General features: G+C 36.7%; 2 protein-coding genes across 3 annotated transcripts in view; one reads left to right on the top strand and one right to left on the bottom strand.

Annotated features, from left to right (window-relative positions):
- LOC145899293 (inositol hexakisphosphate and diphosphoinositol-pentakisphosphate kinase 2-like) overlaps window positions 1-13,596 on the bottom strand; it is a 68,695-nt gene extending 55,099 nt beyond the window's left edge. Inside the window, exon 1 of the mRNA XM_082988028.1 lies at window positions 13,571-13,596. The gene's annotated coding sequence lies outside the window, so the exon portion shown is untranslated. The remainder of the gene's footprint in view (window positions 1-13,570) is intronic.
- LOC145899294 (V-type proton ATPase 116 kDa subunit a 1-like) lies at window positions 224-9,533 on the top strand. Of its 2 annotated transcripts, none has more exons than XM_082988029.1 (20): window positions 224-394; window positions 464-542; window positions 1,557-1,654; window positions 1,718-1,846; window positions 4,242-4,351; window positions 5,125-5,251; window positions 5,328-5,410; window positions 5,940-6,033; window positions 6,177-6,389; window positions 6,462-6,612; window positions 6,667-6,806; window positions 6,871-7,122; window positions 7,181-7,299; window positions 7,362-7,491; window positions 7,555-7,752; window positions 8,068-8,133; window positions 8,475-8,615; window positions 8,868-8,985; window positions 9,049-9,139; window positions 9,198-9,533. In XM_082988029.1, the coding sequence occupies exons 1-20, from the start codon at window positions 278-280 to the stop codon at window positions 9,370-9,372; spliced, it is 2,631 nt and encodes an 876-aa protein (XP_082844155.1). In that variant the 5' UTR covers window positions 224-277; the 3' UTR covers window positions 9,373-9,533. The 2 variants fall into 2 exon arrangements, with proteins under 2 accessions (XP_082844155.1, XP_082844156.1); XM_082988030.1 differs by lacking the exon at window positions 5,940-6,033 and adding an exon at window positions 5,468-5,561.
- Window positions 13,597-22,349: the final 8,753 nt, after the last annotated feature.

Genomic DNA, 22,349 nt, shown 5'->3' with positions numbered 1-22,349 from the left:
TGCAGTCAAACGCTGTAGCTTAAATTTAACTTGCCTTTTTTTCCTGTACCATTGGAAATATGCGTTTTCAAAAGTGCACTACTTCAAAAGTTCAACTGGGAAATAGTTGATGTAGGGAAGGGTTTCGTGGAACGTATATTTTCCTGTGTTAAGCACTTATTTTACTAACGGTAAATGTTATTTTTACAAAGTATGGATATAAATATATATGCAATGCAGATAGTGCAGAGATAATAAGTGTGATTGAACTGTTTATTAGTTTGGCAAAACTCTAAAAATGGGGAGTTTGTTTCGAAGCGAGGAAATGTGCCTGGCACAGCTATATCTACAAAGTGAAGCTGCTTTTTCCTGTGTGAGTGAATTGGGTGAACTTGGCTTGGTTCAATTTAGAGATGTAAGTTTTCATTAATTTTAATATAGCCTAGCTGGTTTCCAAAATATTTTACATTTGTTTTTACTTCAGCTTAATCCTGATGTCAATGCTTTTCAACGGAAATTTGTGAATGAGGTTAGAAGATGTGATGAAATGGAAAGAAAATTGCGTAAGTTTTTTATGCTGTTTTAAATTTAAACATATTTATCAAGAATTACTTAGCATACAAAAATGCTTGTCCACCCAATCAACAATCACTGAAATAAATCTACAACACCAATTGCAAACTTTTCAATCTGGTGAGGTTGTCAATTTTTTTCAAACTATTTAAAAACACAAGGTTTCAATTTTTATTTTTGCATGTCGAACATTTAGAGAAAAATTATTGTGTTCGTCAAATAACAAAAATGTCTGAGCCTGGTAACTAACATCAGAATTACCAGACGTACTTTAATCAAAACATTGTATTCGATAATACTCTACTACAAATTATACTGGGATGTGGGATTGATTACAGGTTTCATCTTTGCATACAGTGTCCTGTTATGCCTCTTTGGCTCAGATTCAATAAATAATGCAACATGTTTTGTAATATTGCCACATGGTTGGTAACAATAGCTAGTTGTGAATTTACGAGACCTGATCTGTCAGACTAAATTAGTTTATAAAATAAGTAATATTGTACAGCAGTAATTCAATTTTTATGTACTTTGGTTAATAACAATCGCATTTGTCTGTTTGTCCCCATGTCGAACAGTGAAGCCGCATGTTGAACACCTAGAATTTTTAGCAAATACAACATCAGCTTTTGGTCATGTGGTTATGAAAGGTTGTCTATTGCAACACTCACATTGCTATAGTTACAAATGCTTTTCTTATTTGGCCAAAAAAGCAATCACTTTTGCATCAGTGGGAGTAAATAGTATTGGTTAATTATAATGCATATATAAAAAAGATCACAAACGTGTTTTTTTCATGTAATCAAACACGTCAACACTATAAGAGATTGTCTGCAGGGCTGTTTCTGTCACAAACTGTCAGTGCAACCACTGCATAAAAATAGTCACAAAGATAATTAGCTGCAAATTAGAAACTCTTCATGTTGGATCTTGTATATACCATAAATTATTCAAAATGACACAAGTTTGTTCACTTATGAAATGCAACATTTGTTATGTTCCAGGATTTTTGGAAAGGGAGTTGAAGAAAGATAACATAACAATTGATGATAATGGTGAAAACCCACTTGCACCTTTACCCAAGGAAATGATAGATCTTGAGGTAGGCTTGTTTCTTTTATTTCTTTTTTCAGTCTCACACAATGTAAATCATGGTATTTATCAGGCAAAATTTGAGAAACTTGAAAATGACATGAAAGAAGTAAACATGAATCAAGAGGCCTTAAAGCGCAACTTTCTTGAACTTACTGAACTCAAGCACATTTTAAGAAAAACTCAAAATTTCTTCGAAGAGGTGAGTTTGTCTGGTGCTAAAATTTATCAAACATTTTATTTTAAACTGATTCAGTGGCGGATATAGAAAAAATATGAGGGGGTTGTTCGGTTTTGGTATGTACCTAATTAAAGAAACTGTTGGATGCTGTTAAAAAAATTTTCAGACATTTGCCATGCAAATTCAGCTTTAAAAAACAGGTAGTGCATTACAGTAGTTAAGCAGAATATCGAACAACTTCTGCAAAATACAACACTTTTTTGTTGCATGTGCGACCAGTTTAACGAAAAACGCATAAACAAACCCTATATTACGAAACAACTACAGAGTGTATCCTTGACGAGTATCAAGTATTTGCCGTGGGATTGGTTTTAAACTGTGCGATAAAACTGTGCGAAAAACATATCTGTAATGGTCTAGGACGTGGCCTTGCACCACTGAATATATACTATATTACAAACAGACTTAATACAAAATACTTGTTTAGCTGCATATATTTTGGTGCAATCTTGTCAAACAATTATAACTCTTACAGCGTGCAGCTCTGCATAGACACTGTAGCAGAAAAACTTATAAGGTTGCTCTTTTGAAAACGGTTTTGTTGATGGGTTATTAACCAACGGCACGACAAACGAATGTTTCATAAGCAGTCATCACTGCATGAATGCAGCGTGGTCGCACGATAAACAAAGCCGTGGTAGTGTTCGTAGAATTTAAACCACACTTTCACACCCATCAAAACAATGTGCCAAAATGCTGAGGGGGGTATTCTGACCCCCCCACCCCCCTAGATCCGCCACTGAACTGATTGTTATGATTTTTATTAACCTGCAAGTTTGGAAGTTGTTTGCTTGTTGTCACATTTAATTCTTTCTCTTCTCTTTTTTTAATATTTTGCATGTTCCTTTTGTCATGTGCCAAATTCTGAAGTTATCATCATTCATGAAATTAACACTCTTTACAATTCAATAAAATTGTGGTTACGCAGTGATGTTGAGATGCACAGCAACTTTAATAAAAGTTGCATGATGTCCCTAACTTGATCATGTATAGTATTCAAGTCAGGGAGTGGTTTGTAATATTTTACCAGCAAGAATGTTGAAAGAAAAATAATTGTGGTGTAAGGTAATTGGGAATAGGCTCCGCCATCAATTTTTTTGTAAAGGTAAAGTGTTTTTTGTACTAACAAAAAATGAGTCTTGTTGTAATGTGTTTCAAATAAAAAAGTATTTTTGTTCGTTTGTATTTTTGTTCGTTTGTAGTAGTTTGTGCATCACATCATCCAAACCTTATTTAAACTTTATAGTATTGCAGTTTGGTGGTACAGTTGCATGTTTGTTTTGCATGCTTTCTGTTTGTATCCATTTGAACTATACATAACAAGAGTTGCCAAAAAGTTTTTGATCATTAAACAACTTGTTATTACGAAACTATGGTTTTCACTTAAGATAATAGTGGTGTTTCAATGCGGGTGAAATCCTGTTCAACATCCTGTGAACCAAGCTGATTTGCAACAGTTGACTTGTTAAATTGTGTTTCTAGTCTTAGAAATGTTGTTTGTTGGAATTTCTTGTGTTTGGTGGCTTTCAGCTTGTTGGTATATTAGACATGCATAATTGCTTTGTAATCAGCTAGAATTAACACATGCATGTTCTGTCTTTAAAATAAGGAATTCTACTTGTAGCAGCTATGTTGCTCTTGTTAATATATATATACATTAATTTTCAATGTTACTTAACCTTACATTGCTAATGACATATTGTGGGTACGTAAGGTTAATTTTGGGGTAGGATTGAGTTGATTGTGCTTTATTATGTATTTCACTATCAAACTGAAAAAAATGATAAAACATTTTGCCTCCAGAAACTGTGGCATGTCTGCCTGCTTCCTGTATATAATGTGGTATTTATATGCAACATTTTAACACGAATTTTATGTAGGATTTAATATATACACAATAATGCTCAGTGATTACCTTAAAAAAACAACCAGATTGTGAATTAATTCTTGTAATCATCCCCCATTCAATCCTAACGGCCTTACAATTTCCACCCAGACTACTTTTATGTTTCCAAGTATAAAATCTTTCAGCTTTCTTACAGGACAAATATTTACAAAAATATCATGGACAACTAGGTGCTACAAATTATTTGAGAAAATTTAAGAATATATATTTAACTGCGAGGTCAGTTAAACAAAATTTTTAGAATGTCACAAAAACTCTAATCGTATCATGTAACATAGCATAACTGTCTATAAGAGCAATAATTATTATCACCCCTCATTGGCAACTTCATAATTGGATCAACATACTCTTAGTTTAGTTGATTAACTATAGGTAAAATTGATGGTAGCAGAATATTTTGTGTGTTTCATGTTATGTTCTCCGTCTTGTCATGCATGTTGTTGAATGAAGGCTGCAATGTATCATGAACAACAAGAGTTTTTTGGTGGTGGAGCAGAAGAGGAAAGTGCTCAATCCTTACTGAGTAGTGAATTTGGTCGTGGGCCTTTCACTAAACTTGGGTGAGTTTCTTTATCTCCAAAAGGAAGTTTGCAACATACTGTTATATAAAGATTGCAGAGCTATGCAGATCAAAGCCAAAATGTAGGCAGTTAGGTCAAAGTTAGACCAGATTCAGTTATACAGTGCCATTGCGGACATGTGGAAAGGAACAGCATTTTTTGTGTGTATATTTTTTTCTAAATCTTTCCTGCTCTTCTTCCGCTAGAATTTGTGCAATGTGTCGGTTATAGAAATTTTCTCGTGCAAATATTTCATGCTGTTGTTTTGTGTATATTTTTGTCTTATCTGTTTAGTTGCATGTTGTGCTGCACTTACTAATTTGCTTTAGTTTTCTGCTCAACTGTGTAATTCCAGTATTTGTTCCACTTATCATTGCCAAACATGTTTACTTTTGTTATTGGGCCATTACTTTTGTGTTACGCACTATTTCGCCTCAAATACATTTTCTGAACATAGATGGAAAATTATGATTCTTATGAAGAAGATGCATTAGAGGAATTCCGACGGCAACAACAAACATCATTGAAACTTGGGTAAGATAAGATGTGAAAGTTGGATGGATTCTAAAAAGACAGGCTGCAGATAATTTTCAGTTCCCAGGAAAAGGTTTATGTAAAAGTATACCACACCCAGGCAGAAACATAAAGAAAAATGTTTTGGATTGAGAGTTACCAAATGCAGTGGAATGAAAATGCCTGTTTGAGTTTTAAGGAAGTTCTTTTCATCATATGTATTTGATGTATATGATTTTTTTGTTTTTTCATTGTTATAGATTTGTTGCTGGTGTTATTCTGCGGGAGAAAGTTCCAGCGTTTGAACGTGTTTTGTGGCGGGCATGTAGAGGAAATGTGTTCTTGCGTTACACTGAGATAGAAACTCCATTAGAAGATCCACATACTGTAAGTAACTACAAGACAGAGACGTACAACATATCTTCCTTCACTTTCCTAAATGTTTTGTACATTTACTGTGCAGGGCGATTCTGTAAACAAGTGTGTTTTCATAATCTTCTTTCAAGGAGACCAACTAAAAAGCAGAGTGAAAAAAATATGTGAAGGGTAAGTGAAGGTTTACAAAAAGCCTTGCATGTGGTTGTTGTTTTGTTTGGAAAATAGGTTTCAGGCCACTGTTTATCCATGTCCTGAAAATTCTGTTGAAAGAACCACAGCAATTGGAGTTTTAACTGCTCGAATTGAAGACATCCAAGTGGTAAATTCTCATTGGCTCATTGACACAACCCCTTTGTTACTTAACAATCAATGTCCAGTTTAATTAGTTTGCTGTAGATTTTCACAGGAATCTTTTGTGTGCTTGTCAGAATATGTCAGTGGATAAACATGTTCTACCTAAAATTGGCTGGTCTGTGATGTATGGGGTTGAATAAATGAACTAATGTGAATTTATTCTTGATGATCAGAAAAACTATTACCTGGTTTGTCACAGTAATTTTCCACCTAATTGAAAATTGTAGAATCAGTATAACAAAAACAATTCCAGTTTACACTCTTTCTTTTACTGTGCCAAATATACAGAAGTTTTTTTGTCCAGAGTAATTTTTTTTCAAGTACAATTAATTTCTCTTGTTAGGTTTAGAGCCACGCTCTATCCATGCCCTGAGACTCCACAGGAACGCCGTGAAATTGCTATTGGAGTCATGACTCGCATTGAAGATCTTCAAACTGTAATTAGTCACCAATAATTGTTGTTGTGTCCTTTTTGTTTGTGTATTGTTAAGCAAAATGGTTTGTCCACTGACATATTTGTATGGCCATGTTTATCCAAACACTTTTTTGGGTAGGTGTTTATGAGAGATATTTGTTGCAGGTTCTTAATCAAACTGAAGACCATCGCCGTCTGGTGTTGTCTCAAGTTGCCCGGAGCATTAGAGTTTGGTTCATTAAAGTTCGAAAAATCAAGTCTATCTACCATACTCTCAATTTGTTTAATGTGAACATTGCCGAGAAGTGTTTGATTGCTGAATGCTGGGTTCCTGTTGTAGAACTGGACAGAGTTCAACTTGCATTAAGACGTGGCACCGTGGGTTACATTACATTACCTTCCTATTAGGCTCATGCTGATAACCTTCCAAATGTTAAAACATTGTTTTAGGAAATGAGTGGGTCATCTGTTCCATCTATACTACAACAAATGAAAACTGAAACTTCACCTCCAACATACAACCGTACAGACATGTTTACACAAGCATTTCAAAACATAATTGATGCATTTGGGATTGCCAACTATCGGGAAGTTAACCCTGGTGAGTTTTAGTTTAAAGATTCAAGGGTAAGGATTATCAAAGCGTTTTCTACAGCCCCATTTACAATCATCACTTTTCCGTTTTTGTTTGCTGTCATGTTTGGGGATGTTGGTCATGGATTTCTCATGTTTTTATTTGGTCTTTACATGGTGATTAATGAGAAGAAGTTTTTGGCAAGCAAAAATGACAATGAGGTTTGAATGCAACACAAATTACTTCTATAAAATACATAACAAAAAAATAATAATTTTGTTTCAGATATGGGATATGATGTTTGGTGGACGCTACATGATACTTCTTATGGGTCTATTTTCAATGTACACTGGCTTCCTTTACAATGAATGCTTTTCACGTTCTCTAAATGTCTTTGGGACTTCGTGGAATGTCTCTGCCATGGATTACACAAGTGCTGATCTCAAGTCATCCACATTGACATTAAATCCTGCCAAAAATGGAGTGTTTCGTGGAGTTGATTATTCTGGTTCTCCATATCCATATGGGATGGATCCTGTAAATAAGTTTACTGACATAAATGATCTCTAGGTTATGCTTACTATTGTTTGTTTAGATTTGGCAGTCGGCTTCTAACAAAATAACCTTTACGAATAGCTACAAAATGAAAAGTGCTGTAATCATTGGAACTGTGCAAATGATTTTTGGTTTGTGCTTGGCATTTTGCAACAATGTGTAAGTAAAAACTCTGATTACCTTACGGTGCGCAAAATAGTTTTTTCCTAATTTTTTTGCAGATATTTTAAGGATAGGCTGACACTTTACTGTGAATGGATTCCGCACATGCTTTTCTTGCTTTGTGTAATTGGATATTTATGTATTATTATTATCTACAAATGGATAGCCTGGACAGCTATGGAATCATCTGTAAGAACCAAAGAAACACTGAAAAGTGCTATGTTGCATTTATTCTTGTGATGTTTTGCATAGATGGCTCCAAGTCTACTGATTGGTTTGATCAACATGTTTATGTTCACTGCACCTTCTGAAAAGGCGAAAACATTGTTGTACACTGGCCAAAATCCTGTGCAAATTTGCATTGTCCTTTTGGCTTTGATTTGTGTTCCATGGATGTTACTTGCAAAACCAATTGTACTCTACATGAGAAACAAGAAGAAGCAGCAACAAGTAGGCTCAGTTAATTTAAGCATGTAGATTCATCAAGCTTTGTTACCTGCACTTATCATACACCAATCAGAATGCTTAACGCATTAAAGTTATGTATTAATGCAAGCTGTGATTACTAAGCAAAACCTTTGTGTTATTTGCCACCTTGAAGATATGAAGAAATGTTTGTTATATTTTCATATATAATTTTATATATGATGCCATAACAAATTATAGACCCTAAAGAATTCAACAAAGGCAAGATTTGATTATAGTTCGTTGGGCTCACTTTTTGAGTAAGTGTGGTGCTTACTGTGTCGCGAATGTTTGTTTTAGTGTATTGTTCATGTTGATCCTGTGTACAACCCGGGCAGTACAGGCTCATCTCACACTCACAATGGGGTATGTGGCACATGTGATTTTCATCTGTTCCATATGGGTTTTGGGCATGACAGTTTAATTCTGCACCTGATGGTTGCTGGGTGTGCTGTTTGGGCATTCATTCAGCCATATTATGTTAGGTTTAGTTGCTGCTATATTCCCTGGTTTATTTTTCTTTAAGTTATAGCTTGCTAAAAAAATCTCGCTCGACCTGCCTTCTACGACAGATTTGTTTGCCTATGTAGTTTGCTATCACTTCATCAGTTATCTTTGATTTTGAGGTGTGGGTACATGCTGTAGTGCATGCCAGCTCCAGCCAACAATTTATTTGTGCTGTCATAGTGATACTGTTACAACTTTAGGGAACAACAACATATGCTGGTGTGAGAGTCGCTGTGGACGAAACATCTGATGAGGCATCAATAATTCACCATGACCATCTAGAGCGATCAACTACTCTTGACTCAGCTGATTCAGACAGTGTTGCTGGAAAAGAAGAAGAGGTTTGTATCATTTTATTGTTGGGTGTCTTCCTGTGCTATTTTCTTTGTGGATTTGATGCTTGATGTTTAATTTGATTTACTTTGCCTTGATGACTGAAGTTTTGCACAGTTGCACAGATCCATATAACTCTATTTTTAAAGAATAACATCTAGTGGAAATTTGTAGACCTATTCAAGTAAATGGTGATTGTGGTTTTTAGTATACGTTATGATTTGTTGAGTATATGATTCAATATGACTTGTGGTTTTTAGTTTCTTATCGGAGAAGTGATGATACATCAAATAATTCACACCATAGAATTTTGTCTCAGCTGCATCTCTCACACAGCCTCATATCTTCGGTTGTGGGCTCTCAGTTTAGCACATGCAGGTACCATTCCCAGCTTGATTTATTTTGTAAGTTTTGCCATATTTCTGTGTGTTTGTATACCAGAGCTCTCTGAGGTTCTATGGACAATGGTTATGCACAGTGGCTTGGCAATGAAGGGAATTGTTGGAGCATTTATGACATTTGCAGTGTTCTGGTAAGAATAGTTTAAAATTTTCTTTGGGATTTTTTTTTCATGTCTCTACATTTTGCAGGGGATTTGCTGCTTTGACTATTGGAATTTTGTTAGTTATGGAGGGATTGTCTGCTTTCTTGCACGCACTTCGTTTGCATTGGGTTGAGTTTCAGAGCAAGTTTTACACTGGGGAGGGATATATGTTTGCTCCATTTTCCTTTGACACAATAGTCGAAGGAAAAGTTGATGAATAAGTACCACATACATAAGTTGAATAAAATGTTAACAATGTAAAATATAGAACATATAACTTGTAAAATGTGCAATGATTGTTATGTGGTTTGTCGTGCGTATGTTATGTAGGTATCTATTTGTTTTGTGATGAGTTCAGTGCAGAAAAATAAATCCATCATTTAAAATGTTAGTAAGTGAATGGTGGGGATGCCAGCTAGTTTATGTCGGGTAGTTGGGCACATCTGAGTGAAGTGTGAAGACGTATTTATGATAAGTTGCGATAAAAAAATCTCGCCTAGTGCGGAATCGTACGTACCTGTGTTCCAGACACTTGGGGGTGAGGTTATGACGTCAATAACCGAAGATATGCAACGACAAGGTTTCTGCACATAGGCATTGAAAGGCACAACAGCAACGAAGAAATTTTTACGCTTTATTGAATATTTAATACAACAAACGTATGAGAGACTTGAGGTTTGGTACGATCAACCACAAGGGCGTGTAAACCAACATACGAAAAATTGTAAGCGAAGGTTAACGTGCTTTAGCGGCGTTTGTGGCAAACTAGTCACAAAGTGTGCAAAAGTACGTAACAATGAAGGAGACGTCGCACAAATTTGGTGCAGACAAACATAAGGATGTCTATACCAACACTATAAAATATTAACGATGCCACTTTAGTAACCCCCTTTCAATTGACGACAAAATTGTGTTTGTGACGTGACAATTGCCTTTTACGTTTGTTCATTTCAGTTCTTTACTAATTTAAAGAGAGCCACCTTGACAATCGAGTCCATTTAAAGGGTTAACGCCGTTGGCGGTAAAGAAGTCTCAGAGCGTACGATTGTACGTTACAATGAAGGAGACGTCGTACAAATTTGAAATTTGTTACAGACAACCATAAAGGTGTCTACACCAGCATACTGAAAAGTTACGATGTCACTTTATTAACCCTCTTTTAATCCACAACAAACTTATGTTTATGCCATAACAATTACATTATACTTTAGTTTAACAATTACATTATACTTTAGAAGAGCCCTCCACAACGGGAACAGCAGCCAATCTGAAAAAAATTAATTGTATGAATTTTTAAAAGGTAACAGATTCATCAACACGTACATTTACACATGTATTTTGGATTACTGCTGATAACCAACAACAACATAGGGCAGCTCGGTCGCCTTTGACGCCACAGAAACCCGTCAAAAGGTATGTTGGTATGAATTCCCTGCAGGGGAGACCGTGGATACCTCGGACCAGGTATTTTACGTCACAATTAGGTATTGTTAAGACACTTTTACAAAAGCTTTATGTCTCCATCAAACGTTAATGGGAACTTTGGAATTAAGTCATGTCTGCTTAAAAAATAAAAATCGAAAAAGTCAATTCATCAGTGAAACCAAGTTTTTCAATTTGTATGTGTAAGGCTATATATTAGTCACAGTTAATCAAAATGCAGTAATTTTTGGTTGATTGCATATTCAAATATGTATTCTTCGATAGGCCAATGATGATTTTGTGTAACCTTTAAAAATACGGCCATATTTTAATAATTTCTATGTCGTCACGTGGTCGAAGATACATCGGACATCATGGCGAGAAGACCACATTTTTTGAGTTTTATGAAAACTGATCAGGTCATAAAGGAGAATAAACAGAGGCTGGATGAAATGATCGAATTTTTGCAGTAAAAAAAGCCCCAAAGAGAAAAAAAAATCGTTTGTTGACCCGAAAATCTATGATATCCGTGCTGCCGTTACAAGTACACGAGTTACCCAAAGCATGAACGTGTGGAAGTATCGAAACGATAAGTGGCCACGCCCAGATTCCTGAAAGCTTGAATGATATTTTATGCGCTAATGTCCCAATGCTGATTTTGCGCCAAGTTTTATTTCAGTTATTTGTCAAAAAAAAACATAAAAAAAACGTCTGTTAAAACTTGCTGTCCGAAATATCCTCAGGCATGTCCGATGTTATCCGGTACCGGGGTGACTTCGGACATTTGAGACCTGTTTAAAAAATGGACTGAATGAGCGTTTTTAGTGAGTTAAAACAAACGAAAAATCTTTTGTTTTTTAGGCAATGCTTTACTAGTTACAACAAAACAAAATTTAAGACTGTGGTTCATAATTTAAAAAAAATATGAGCAATTTTCCCAAAACCGTCCGAGCTATTCCCGGTCTCCCCTACATCATTTCTTTGGCGTAACTGTCGTTTAGCCGACGACCATAGACTTTCTATTACGTAGGTGTGGACGCCTTGTGGCGTTACATATTGCACAGAATGATTTACAGTTTTGTGGGTGTAGATTCCCAAAATTTAATAGTTCTTTTCGTTATTGTTGTGATTTCTATGTTTGATGCAACACTTAAAACAAAGGCTGCGCAGTAGCTGTGCGCGTGCAGACCACGTGCTAATGTTTGCTCGTTCTTGTGTTGACAGTTTTTTGGCATGTAATTTAACAATAAGCATTCTATTTGAATAAGGATTCAAAAAAGGAGAATTTGGGACGCGTTTTTAACACATTTGGGCTAAAGACCAAAACTGCTATGTAGCGTGTAACGCCGCCGATCCGTTGAAAAAGCACGTTACAATGGTTATATCCTATACAGGCGTAAAAATACACGTTTATTTGCTTAATTGTTGTATGCACGCCACTCGTCGGACCAAATTTCTGTGTTAGGCAAAATGTGTGTTAAAATAGGTGTGTGCAGAATGCAATTAATACGTTTTTTCATAAAAGTACTTGGTTTGCATGTCAATGCATTCGAACTCCTACTGTTCCGGAATCGGGGGTGCCTGAGTGTTCGAACATAGGGCTTCCTGCGCGGCACCAACGACTCGTCGATACTTACAATGTGACCTGGGCCTCCTATGGTACAAGGATTCCGCAGCAGGTCTTCTGTGCATACCTGAATGATGCCAGTGTAAACCCTCAAAATAAGTATTAAACGATTCCTCAAAAATGATATAACCATCAACTCTCGAAGAAAAGCAGACCAAGCAACACAATTTTTTTTGTATATTTCAGCCTCTTGGCTTCGTTGCCTGGCCCAGTTGTATAGAATCGTTATAAGTTGGACCATTGAAAGGTTGCTTGATTCAAAGAATAAACCTGTCCGAATGGACACGCGTTTTCTACATTCATGCAAGCATGAAGGAAACTATAGGATATGTTAATGCAACTTTTTCTAAGCATTTCCTATATTTATAGGAGACAATGGAAAATGCAAGTCTGGCAATTTTACTCCAAACACGATACTCAATACTTTGTCCGGGCACCTCCATGTTATCCGGTCTTTAGGGAACGACAGAAACATGACTGGCCGAGGGTCAATGTGCTGACGAGCAAAATTGCGTCGTCAATATTAAGCAAAGCTCCACAGAGCGAAAGTTGCCGCGCATTTACACCAACCAGCGAATTCATGTTCAATTTGCAATAAAAACCACATTGCAGGTTACTCGCTATTTGGTTGAAAGAATTAGAATAAGTTTACGAGCTATTGCGTATTACAAAATAAGGTGAAAATTTCAGCTGCTGGTTTGGCCAAATAAGATAAGGTGAAAAGCCTTGCTGTGGCACTTTCAATGTACAGCAAATACTGATATGTTTTAGTTTACCGGCACTTACAAAAGACACTTTTTGTCACAAAGAAATTGCTTGATACACCCACTTGTAATGCATGATGTTTACCTATTATTTTCTGTACCCTTGTGGTTATCTGTACCAAATTTCACGTTGTGAGACGTCTCCTTCATTTTTGTTGCGTACTGTTGTACACTTTGTGACTAGTTTGCCGCAAACGGCGCTAAGGCGCATTAACCTCAGCTTCCATTTTCTTGTATATTGGTTTACACACCGCTGTGGTTGACCGTACTAAACCTCAAGCTTCTCCGAGGTTTGTTTTATAAAATAATCAATGAAGTGTAAAAATGCATTTATTTGTTGCTGTTGTGCCTTTAATGGCCTCTCGGATGCGGCATCATAGCCTGCAGAAATGTTTTCCATGGCTCTTGGCCTGTAGGAGAACCGCGTGTGTTCGTGTAGGCGAGAAACTTTGCCGTTGCATATCTTCGGTTAGTGACGTCACAGTGACGTAATTTTGATGTGACTTCATAACTCTACCCCTTCATTGTGACGTAATTTGGGGTTTTCATGATTTTTACAACATTGGTACGTTCTGTACAGTGTACACTACACCCGTTTTGTGCAACGTATATTCACCACCGTCATTTCGGCGAAATGGAAATTGGTTAAAAACAAAATTATTTCATACATCAGTGAACACGACTTCAAGTGATTGTGTTAACACAAATTATGCATTAACTCGTGACAAAAACAAAAAATGAGTTGCCAAAGCAAACATTTCAATCAAAAACGCCTGCAATATTTTTAAAAGAACATCTATTCTTTTTAATTGCAATTTTTGAACACATATGTGCCGATTAGAGTTTAAAGTGCATATGACACGGCCATGACAACTTTGCGTAAAACTAAAGGTACATCTACAACAAACGTATATCCAAAGTTTTACGGCTCTACGTCAACCAAAAAATGTAGAAAACTGCACGAAAAGTAGCGGCGACCAAAAATCGTAAACCTTATGCGCTAAGGAGAAAAGGACATCATATAAGGCGCTTGCGTCGAAAAAATGCATTGTTTAGATAGGAGAAGGCGCCTTTTTTGCAGATATCGAATAGTTTCAAACATAGAAGAATCCACAGATTACGTTACCGTAAAGGTCAGGACAGGGTTTTGCATCACACAAAAATTTGTCATTGTGACGTCACGAATCAAAGGCTTATTTGTCCCTAATTAGCGGAAGACCATCGGGTATAGCAAAAACGACATAACTGTGATTGGACAAAACGACAATGCTAAACTAACGGTTTGTCTCTGTCGTGTTTTTAAAAGTTCATGTATCACGTTAGCGATCATAAATGCTGTAACAACAAGAACACCCTGTCCCAGTAATTGTTTTATTAATACACAACTAAATAAGACATAATAGGTCGAACAGCGGCCATCTGTCTTCAGCTTAAATTAACATCAAAATCCGTTTATTGCGCTTGTTTACTTTTTGTCCCCTGTTTAATGCAATAATATGCTTAAACCAGTTTTACAATGTTTTCCATTCCTACGCTTAAGGCTTGCTGCCAGCACTCGCGCACGACCGAAGCGCCTTTTCGTTCGCAGCGGCAAAAGTGCGACTTTGATCAGCTGTATCTCAGAAACCAGTCGTCGTATCAAGCCACTTTTTTCGCCAGAAATGTTCTAAAGTTATGAACATTTCTTAGTTTGATTATTAACATGTTTGATTTTTACGTGTCATATGCACTTTAACCATTGGACTGATTTGGTTTTTTAGAAAATTGTCACAGATGGACCAAAATGAGAAATCCGCATGGCAGCTTTCACTCCTCTTTGTCCAATTAGGCAGTTATGCATTTTGTTCACATGGAACCTGCTGTGACGCAATAAAGAGTAAAACGAACGTTGCCAATTTTTTTGGCGCTTCACTTGAAGCTGAATTATATGGTGAGGGTTTGTTTTTTGGATTGTTCCCTTTTTGTAATATTTTTGCGTGAATATATTGTTTAATGAAACTAAGAAAATACCATTCTGCATCATATATGTATAAAAGTTATGTAAAAGTTAAATTTATCTTTTTGGTTTGATACAAATACAATTGCTTATAAGCAACAAAAGGTATATACATCGACATTTTTTACTTGTTAGGATATAGGGAAGGGAATTAAAAGTTAAGGATTTTTGTCGAATAAAGATAAATTTATCTTTTAATTTCAAAATGTGAGCCAATAACATTCCCTTCCCTATATCCTAACAAGTAAAAAATGTCGATCTTCAAAACATGTATATACCTTTTGTTGCTTATAAGCAATTGTATTTGTATCAAACCAAATCATTTTATGCAAAGAGCATAGAAGTCCAACAAGCAATCGCAAACCCAGCAAAGAAAGCAAAGGAAGAAATACAAACCTCTCTCTTGCTTCGGCTGTGTTCCACTATACCGAGTCAAGGCAAATCATCAGTGACCCCGAACACAGCGAGCGTCTGTTCAACCCGGTTCGTGAATCAGAAAAGATTTTGTGGTTTTGCCAGAAAAGCAAAGTGTGCGGCCACCGAATTGGCTCGTGCTTCGAGTGAATCCTCGGGTGATGCAAAGGGTGCCTCCACCAAGGTGGTAAGTGCCCCTTAGCCGATCCTTACAAAGGGTATAGTTTGATACAAAGGGTATAGTTTATTATGGAAGGGTATGTGCATGAACAAACGTTTGAAACAGCTCTTGAACTTTTGCAATGCCCATCACAAGGATATACGTGATGTTTGTCTTAAAACCCAAGCATCCTCTTTGTCGCCGCTAAAAGATAACATGTTTTACCGCGTGTATTTGTAAAACGCCTTACGACGGCCGACTAATGGTTGAAAGTGAGACTTGCAAGCATTGGTTTCATCCGAGTTGTGCCTTTAGTACGTCTGTTGCTGCGTTGCTCACAGTAAACCAATGGAAATGTTCCCATTTGATTTGCCCAAGCTGTAAGCCCACGTCAAAACCTTGCTATAAACATAAACCCGAATTCAGTTCAAAAGATTTAAATAGTTCGTTCGACGAAATTTCGATTATTGTATTTGGCAAGTCGCCTGTTGGTAATGTTTGTAAAAACAGTGATACAGTTTCACTTTCTGTCAGTTTTTGTGTTAACAAGGAGTCGGTTTGTAGTTCGCCTGTGGCAAATGAGGGTGTTGGAAAAGATTTAAATAGTTCGTTCGACGAAATTTCGACTATTGTATATGACAAGTCGCCTGTTGGTAATGCTTCTAAAAACAGTGATACAGTTTCACCTTCTGGTAGTTTTTGTGTTGATAAGGAGCCGGTTTGTAGTTCGCCTGTGACAAATGAGGGTGTTGGAAAAGATTTAAATAGTTCGTTCGACGAAATTTAGACTATTGTATATGACAAGTCGCCTGTTGGTAATGCTTCTAAAAACAATGATACAGTTTCACCTTCTGGTAGTTTTTGTGTTGATAAGGAGCCGGTTTGTAGTTCGCCTGTGACAAATGAGGGTGTTGGAAAAGATTTAAATAGTTCGTTCGACGAAATTTAGACTATTGTATATGGCAAGTCGCCTGTTGGTAATGCTTCTAAAAACAGTGATACAGTTTCACCTTCTGGCAGTTTTTGTGTTGATAAGGAGCTGATGCAGATAGGTTCAACGTATTTGCCAAGTGGTGCACCGGTTTGTAGTTCGCCTGTGGCAAATGAGGATGTTGGAAAAGATTTAAATAGTTCGTTCGACGAAATTTCGACTATTGCACTAGGTAACTTCCCTTTTGCCAAAGTTTGTGTTGAACCTGATGCGAAATACATGATTCCATGGTTAATGAAATTGGAATAGATGTTAAGACCAAGGAACATTTGGCACATAACAACGATGTGAGTAGTGATGTCTTGCGCCGGATCCGGGTACCCGGACCCGACCGGATATTGACCAATTTTCAATACCCGGACCCGGCCGGATAATACACTTGATTTTACCAGATAGTTGGGAAAGCATTTTTGTCCTAAAAACGGACAAACATTCGCAAATTACACGTTTTTGGGGACCCGGTCTGTGAAAAAACTTTGTTATTAAGGTTTTTTCTTGACGTCTTATACCATATTATTAAATACCCGCGTTTATTTCTTCCACTCATGATAAGCTAACCTAAACATAGCATTCTATTTGGCAAACAAACATTTTTGCCATACCGATAAAATACACGAATCGGTGTTTAACAAACTGCCGGATCCAAATTATCCGGCCGGATTTGATTGATAACTATCCGGATCCGGCCGGGTCGGATAATTTGCAACTGGGAACATCACTAGATGTGTGTATTGACGGTTCGTTTGTTCTGTCTTTGCAAGAATGGAAAAAGCAATGGTTAAAAATAGGTCTGCTAATTATTTTACTAGTGATTTGTATGTTGAAATTGCGATCAAGCAAATTCGTAAAATTTACTCCGGTTGTGTGCCTAATGTCTCCAATAATTATTTGATTAATTTTGATGGCGTCAAAAACATCAGGGTGGACGATAACTGTTATACAGAAGGTTGGATCAACTTTTACTGTGGTCATAAAAGATGTGAGGGTTGTAGTTGTGGAATGAAGTTTGTTGTTACATTCTGGTCTTTTGTTGATAAAGTTGAGGGTCGAGTAAAAATTTTGGGAAAGCGAAACCATCGTTTGGGGTGTAGCAAAAGTCGACGTGTTAGTGGTAATTTAAGAAACAAGATTCGCAAATCGATGATACATCAAACCGCTGTTCAAAAACATCGAAAACTATTTGACAAACTCACTGCGGAGGAACGTTGGCTGGGAGCTCATACCTACTTGCCATCACAATCCGTTTGAACAACATAAAAAGTGAAAGTGAAACTGGAAACCGATTCAGTCAAATATGGTTACTTGAAAAAATGGAAAAAGAAAGCCAAACATTTATCCGTTGCATTCGGTTACATTCACCCCTGGTTTCGTTGTACACAAATGCGAAAATCAAAGTGTTTAAACAGGTTTGTGCTCTGGACGTCGTCTATTTTGATGGGAGCGTGTTGCGCCGGATGGAAAATTACCACGATTTTCAAGTTTTTACTTTATTGATTAGAAACCCAAGTCAAGGTTGCACACCGCGCTTCCAGTTGCCACTTGCGTTACAACAAACCATGATGCTATTTCAATCAGCCACTTTTTGGAAACTTTTCTGTTTCATTGTTTGAAAGTTTGTTGTGTGGCGCGGAAGCTCAAACTAGTCATTGATGATTTTTCTGTGGCAAATAGTCATTGATGGTTCGGTGGCAATGTGGAACGCAGTTTTTTGTTCGCGAAACTCGTTTAGAATTTTATAATCGTTGCTTTAAAATTGCAACAGGCGTTTCTGCTTCTGGCGACTTGCAAAACCTGTGATTCACAATTGCTACAGCCATGCAATGAAGGCCGCAAAAACTTTGTGCAATACATATTCCGATAGTTCTAAACTGATGAGAACCTATTTGTTTTCGGTAAATATTTTTTTTTAAGGGAACAACAATTGCAGAGCTTGACGATGCAGTTGAAAGTTTTATAGTTTTAACCAATTCCAAAGCAACATCGGCATTAGTTGAACTTCATTTTATTCCTTTAAAGTCGAGATCAGGAAACTTCAACCTTGACACTGACGATGATGGTGTTGCTGTAACTGGCCCCACAGATTATGTTTTTACAAGTAAAGAGTCGGACAAAATGCAAGAACGCCAATCGCCATTTTATTTGAGATATAAGTGTAGACTGGATAATTTTGTTAAATCAACAGATGACCAAGCATTTGATATGAAGGACGGCTGAAACAAATATTGCAACCCTACTTTGTGTTCCCGTGTAACAGAGGTCATCTTAAGTAGAATTTGTAGCACTTCACAATTAATGCTTGGTGATCTGTCGAGGCACGCGTATAAGGGCAAAACGACCATGGAACAAACTGAATTTTTTAAAAATTATATGAAGGGTTTTTCAAAATTGAAAAGTTGTCAGCATCAAACTATGTTATGTAGCAATAAAACACAAGGAATTATTGAACAACATTTCGGAGACTTAAAGTCAAACATTTTGGATGGAAAAAAAATAGCACGAATTGATGACTTTGTAATCAAATATTACAAAGCCATATCGATTTTGCAAAAGATTCTTTGATAAGTTTAAAACGGAGCAAACCTTCGAAAGTAAATATTTTAGAAACGGACAAACCTACACCAGTTGTTGAATCAAAATTTAAGAAAAGAAAACGAAACAACACCGGCTTTTATTCATCCGAAAAGTGTTTTAAGCGCCTTAACCACGAAAATGAATCACATTTTTCACATAAGTCGAGAAACAACAATGACAAGACGCCGCAATTGATGTTTTATTCTTGTTGTCCAGAAAAAACTATGGATTTTTGCCTATGTAAAGAACTTTCCGATTTTATTTGGCATCACATTACGTTTAGTCCCACTACCATTTTTGATACCGCTCTTGACACACCTTGCCGTCAGTCCGTGTCGTGGTTGGACTTGTGTTCGCTTTGTGACAGACCACGTGGTAAAACATATCGCTCATTGACACAGAATGTTGCTAAGACTCACACAGATGATACAATTGGATGGTTAACGGATAACGTTGTCGATTGTTTTGTTTCAAGGACTGTTAAAAACTGCAATTTAGTTGATCCTGGTGGGTTTGGATTTTTGACAAGTATTTTAGCAAGAGAGGTATTTGGTGAAAAAACGTTCAAAATATGTCTCAGGGCATTCGATGGTTTATTTTTTAATGATAAATTACGTGAACACGTCTTTGTTCCAATTTTGTTTAATGGGCGTATTGTGGTTTTGTGGTTTGATAGCTCCAGTAACCAACTTGTACTGTATGACTCCGCTGCAGGTTCACAGATAGATTTATTGAGCTTAATCCGTAAAACCTTCGTCCCGATTTTGCGCTCTTTTACTGGTTGTAATGTCTTAGTAAAACTTGACTCAAAAGTCACCCAAGAAGACTGAACAAGCTGTGGTTTGTGTTTGTTAAGCGGTGAAAACGATAACTGGAATCATAATGCCTTTACCAGTAAAGCAGTTTAGAGCCTCAGAGTACCGAGTTTGGATTGTGTACGCATTAGTGCAGGACTCGCTTCGTTGTAATGATGTTACAATCCCTGTCGTGGATAGAGAAAAACAACTTTGTCTTATCAGGTCTTCCAAATGTCTTTAATAATTGTTGGTTTAGCTCTGTGTTGCAGGCAGTTAGATGTTTGTTTAATGTGGTTCCTGTTGTCAGTGGTACTGGAAATAACTTAAAAGTAAGAATTGCTAAATTTGTTTGTTGCCTTGCGGGTAATCAGATAGAAAACTTGTATTTGCAGTTGGTTAAAGATGTTTTATGTGCACCTTGCTTGGACGTTAGGTCAGCAACAGGATCCCAACGAGTTTTTAATGCTTATCGACTTTACATCAATTTCAAAAATCGTAAGTTAAATTTTTCGTTTAATTACAAAACATCCAAGTCTTGTGGCAACGAGGAGAAATCTGAAAATCAACAGCCTGTGTTGAGTTTGCCTCTGTTCGATGATATCCCCGACAAAAGCAATCTCAGTGCTTATTGTGATGCTCAATTTCGCAGCGTTGCTCGGGACCGTTGTGCGCATTATGATTTAGAAACACAAAAAGCTGTATTAACTGAGCTTAGTGAAACGGCGGACATACTTTGTATTGGATTTTATAGAAATTTAGACGGAGTTAAGAACACAAAACGAGTTGTTGCTGATCAAACATTGTCTGTTTCGCAAGGAGTTTCATTTAGGCTCTTGTATGTTGTCGTACACGTTGGAACCGGGGTTAATTTAGGTCACTACGTATAGCTTACAAGTTTTCGGAATATAGAGTAACGGGGTTTAACGGTAACATTGTAAGACATGTAACTTCGAAAAGCGCGGAGGAGAAAATATTGACCTGAAGTTGCACCTGAAAACCGTCCCATTCTGCCTCAACCAGTTGCCGTTATTCGCAGAAAGGGACGCCGTTTTAATGAATCAGCAGCAAAATCAAGTGATCGCATCATTTATAACAACATATCTTTTAAACACAAGGTTGACGGCAGTGATGAGTTTGTTTCAGATTTTAACTTATTGGCATTGCCTCTGCAAGAGATGTATGTGTTTGTTTTAAGGCAACTTACAGCGTCCCTGTCCAAATCGTTTCACATTGAAAAATATAGAACCGACTGTTATCGCGTTTGTCTGTACTATACCACCAAACCAATCATTTGCAAACCTTTACCAGAAATTTCGTTTCGGAAAAGTTGTCACAAAATGTGATTGAAAACCTATTGCGATTGGTACATCATTTTTTCGGTCAAAATCGCGTATACGACAACGGCTTATTGGATGTCAAGTCTTTAGGGAATCATATAGCGGAATGAAGTTGAAACAGGATACAGTTGTTCAAGAGAGCATGGTTGCCGATATGTTAAATAAAAAGGAATTGGATGCTAATTTGTTTTTGAAGGAAGTGTTACACTTTGAAGCTATCACATATTACGTTGTAAAGGTGTTTACTGTAACTTATGCTAAGGCTTCGAATGACGTTGGTTTCGAGGCAACGTCTTACATGCAATAATGAACAACGTTGAGTTATTTTTCAGAGAGAAGAACAAGTCATTGCTTTCATCAGTTCTTTTCTTCATTTGGACTGTTTGTGTCTAAATATTGTTTTATTTGTGAAATAAAACCACTAAGAGAGCCGAAACCTTGACGTGGTGTAGTGGCTTTATACCAATACCGGCATAGTTCTTGATGCTAAATAAAAAGCTTACAAACTACTTGAACTATACACTACATGACTGTAAATTTCAAACAAATTTATTAATATTTCTCGCTGAAACACGAAAAAGCGTTGTAGATATATCATAATGTGATGTTAGGTTGAAGTTTGATCAAAGAACTGAAATGTCCTACATTAAAAAACAGGGGATAGATTTCAGGTTTCGTTCGTATACGAGCCATGAGTGCAAAAAAATAGGAAGCGGTATGTTGTTCCAGATGCTATTGGCTATATTTGAGGCGAGTTTAAAAAAATTCCTTGGCTAGGAACATTTTCAAATTTGTTGTCAAACTTGTTGCCTTGAATGCGCACTTGTTTAGGTTGATCGTTCGCTGCATATCATATGCCGCCTTGTCGGACTGAAAGTTATTTCGTTGGCATACGTGCTACCGGTGTAAAAAATAAGCACTAATATGTTGTTCCATATGCTCTTGGCTACATTTGAGGCGAGTTTAAAAAAATTTCTTGGTTCGGAACATTTCAAATATGTCGTAAGTTATAGCTGATTTATGACATTGCATATTAATATGAGCTACAAAATTCGTTTGAAATTAATAAATTTTTTACATTTTTATAAATTTTGTGTCAATCTATGCATCTTGCCAAAA

This window comes from Ascidia mentula, chromosome 4 (assembly GCF_947561715.1).
Source record: "Ascidia mentula chromosome 4, kaAscMent1.1, whole genome shotgun sequence".
NCBI lineage: Eukaryota > Metazoa > Chordata > Ascidiacea > Phlebobranchia > Ascidiidae > Ascidia > Ascidia mentula.
Note: the sequence above shows the minus strand (reverse complement) of the source record. Positions and strands in the feature narration are given on the sequence as shown.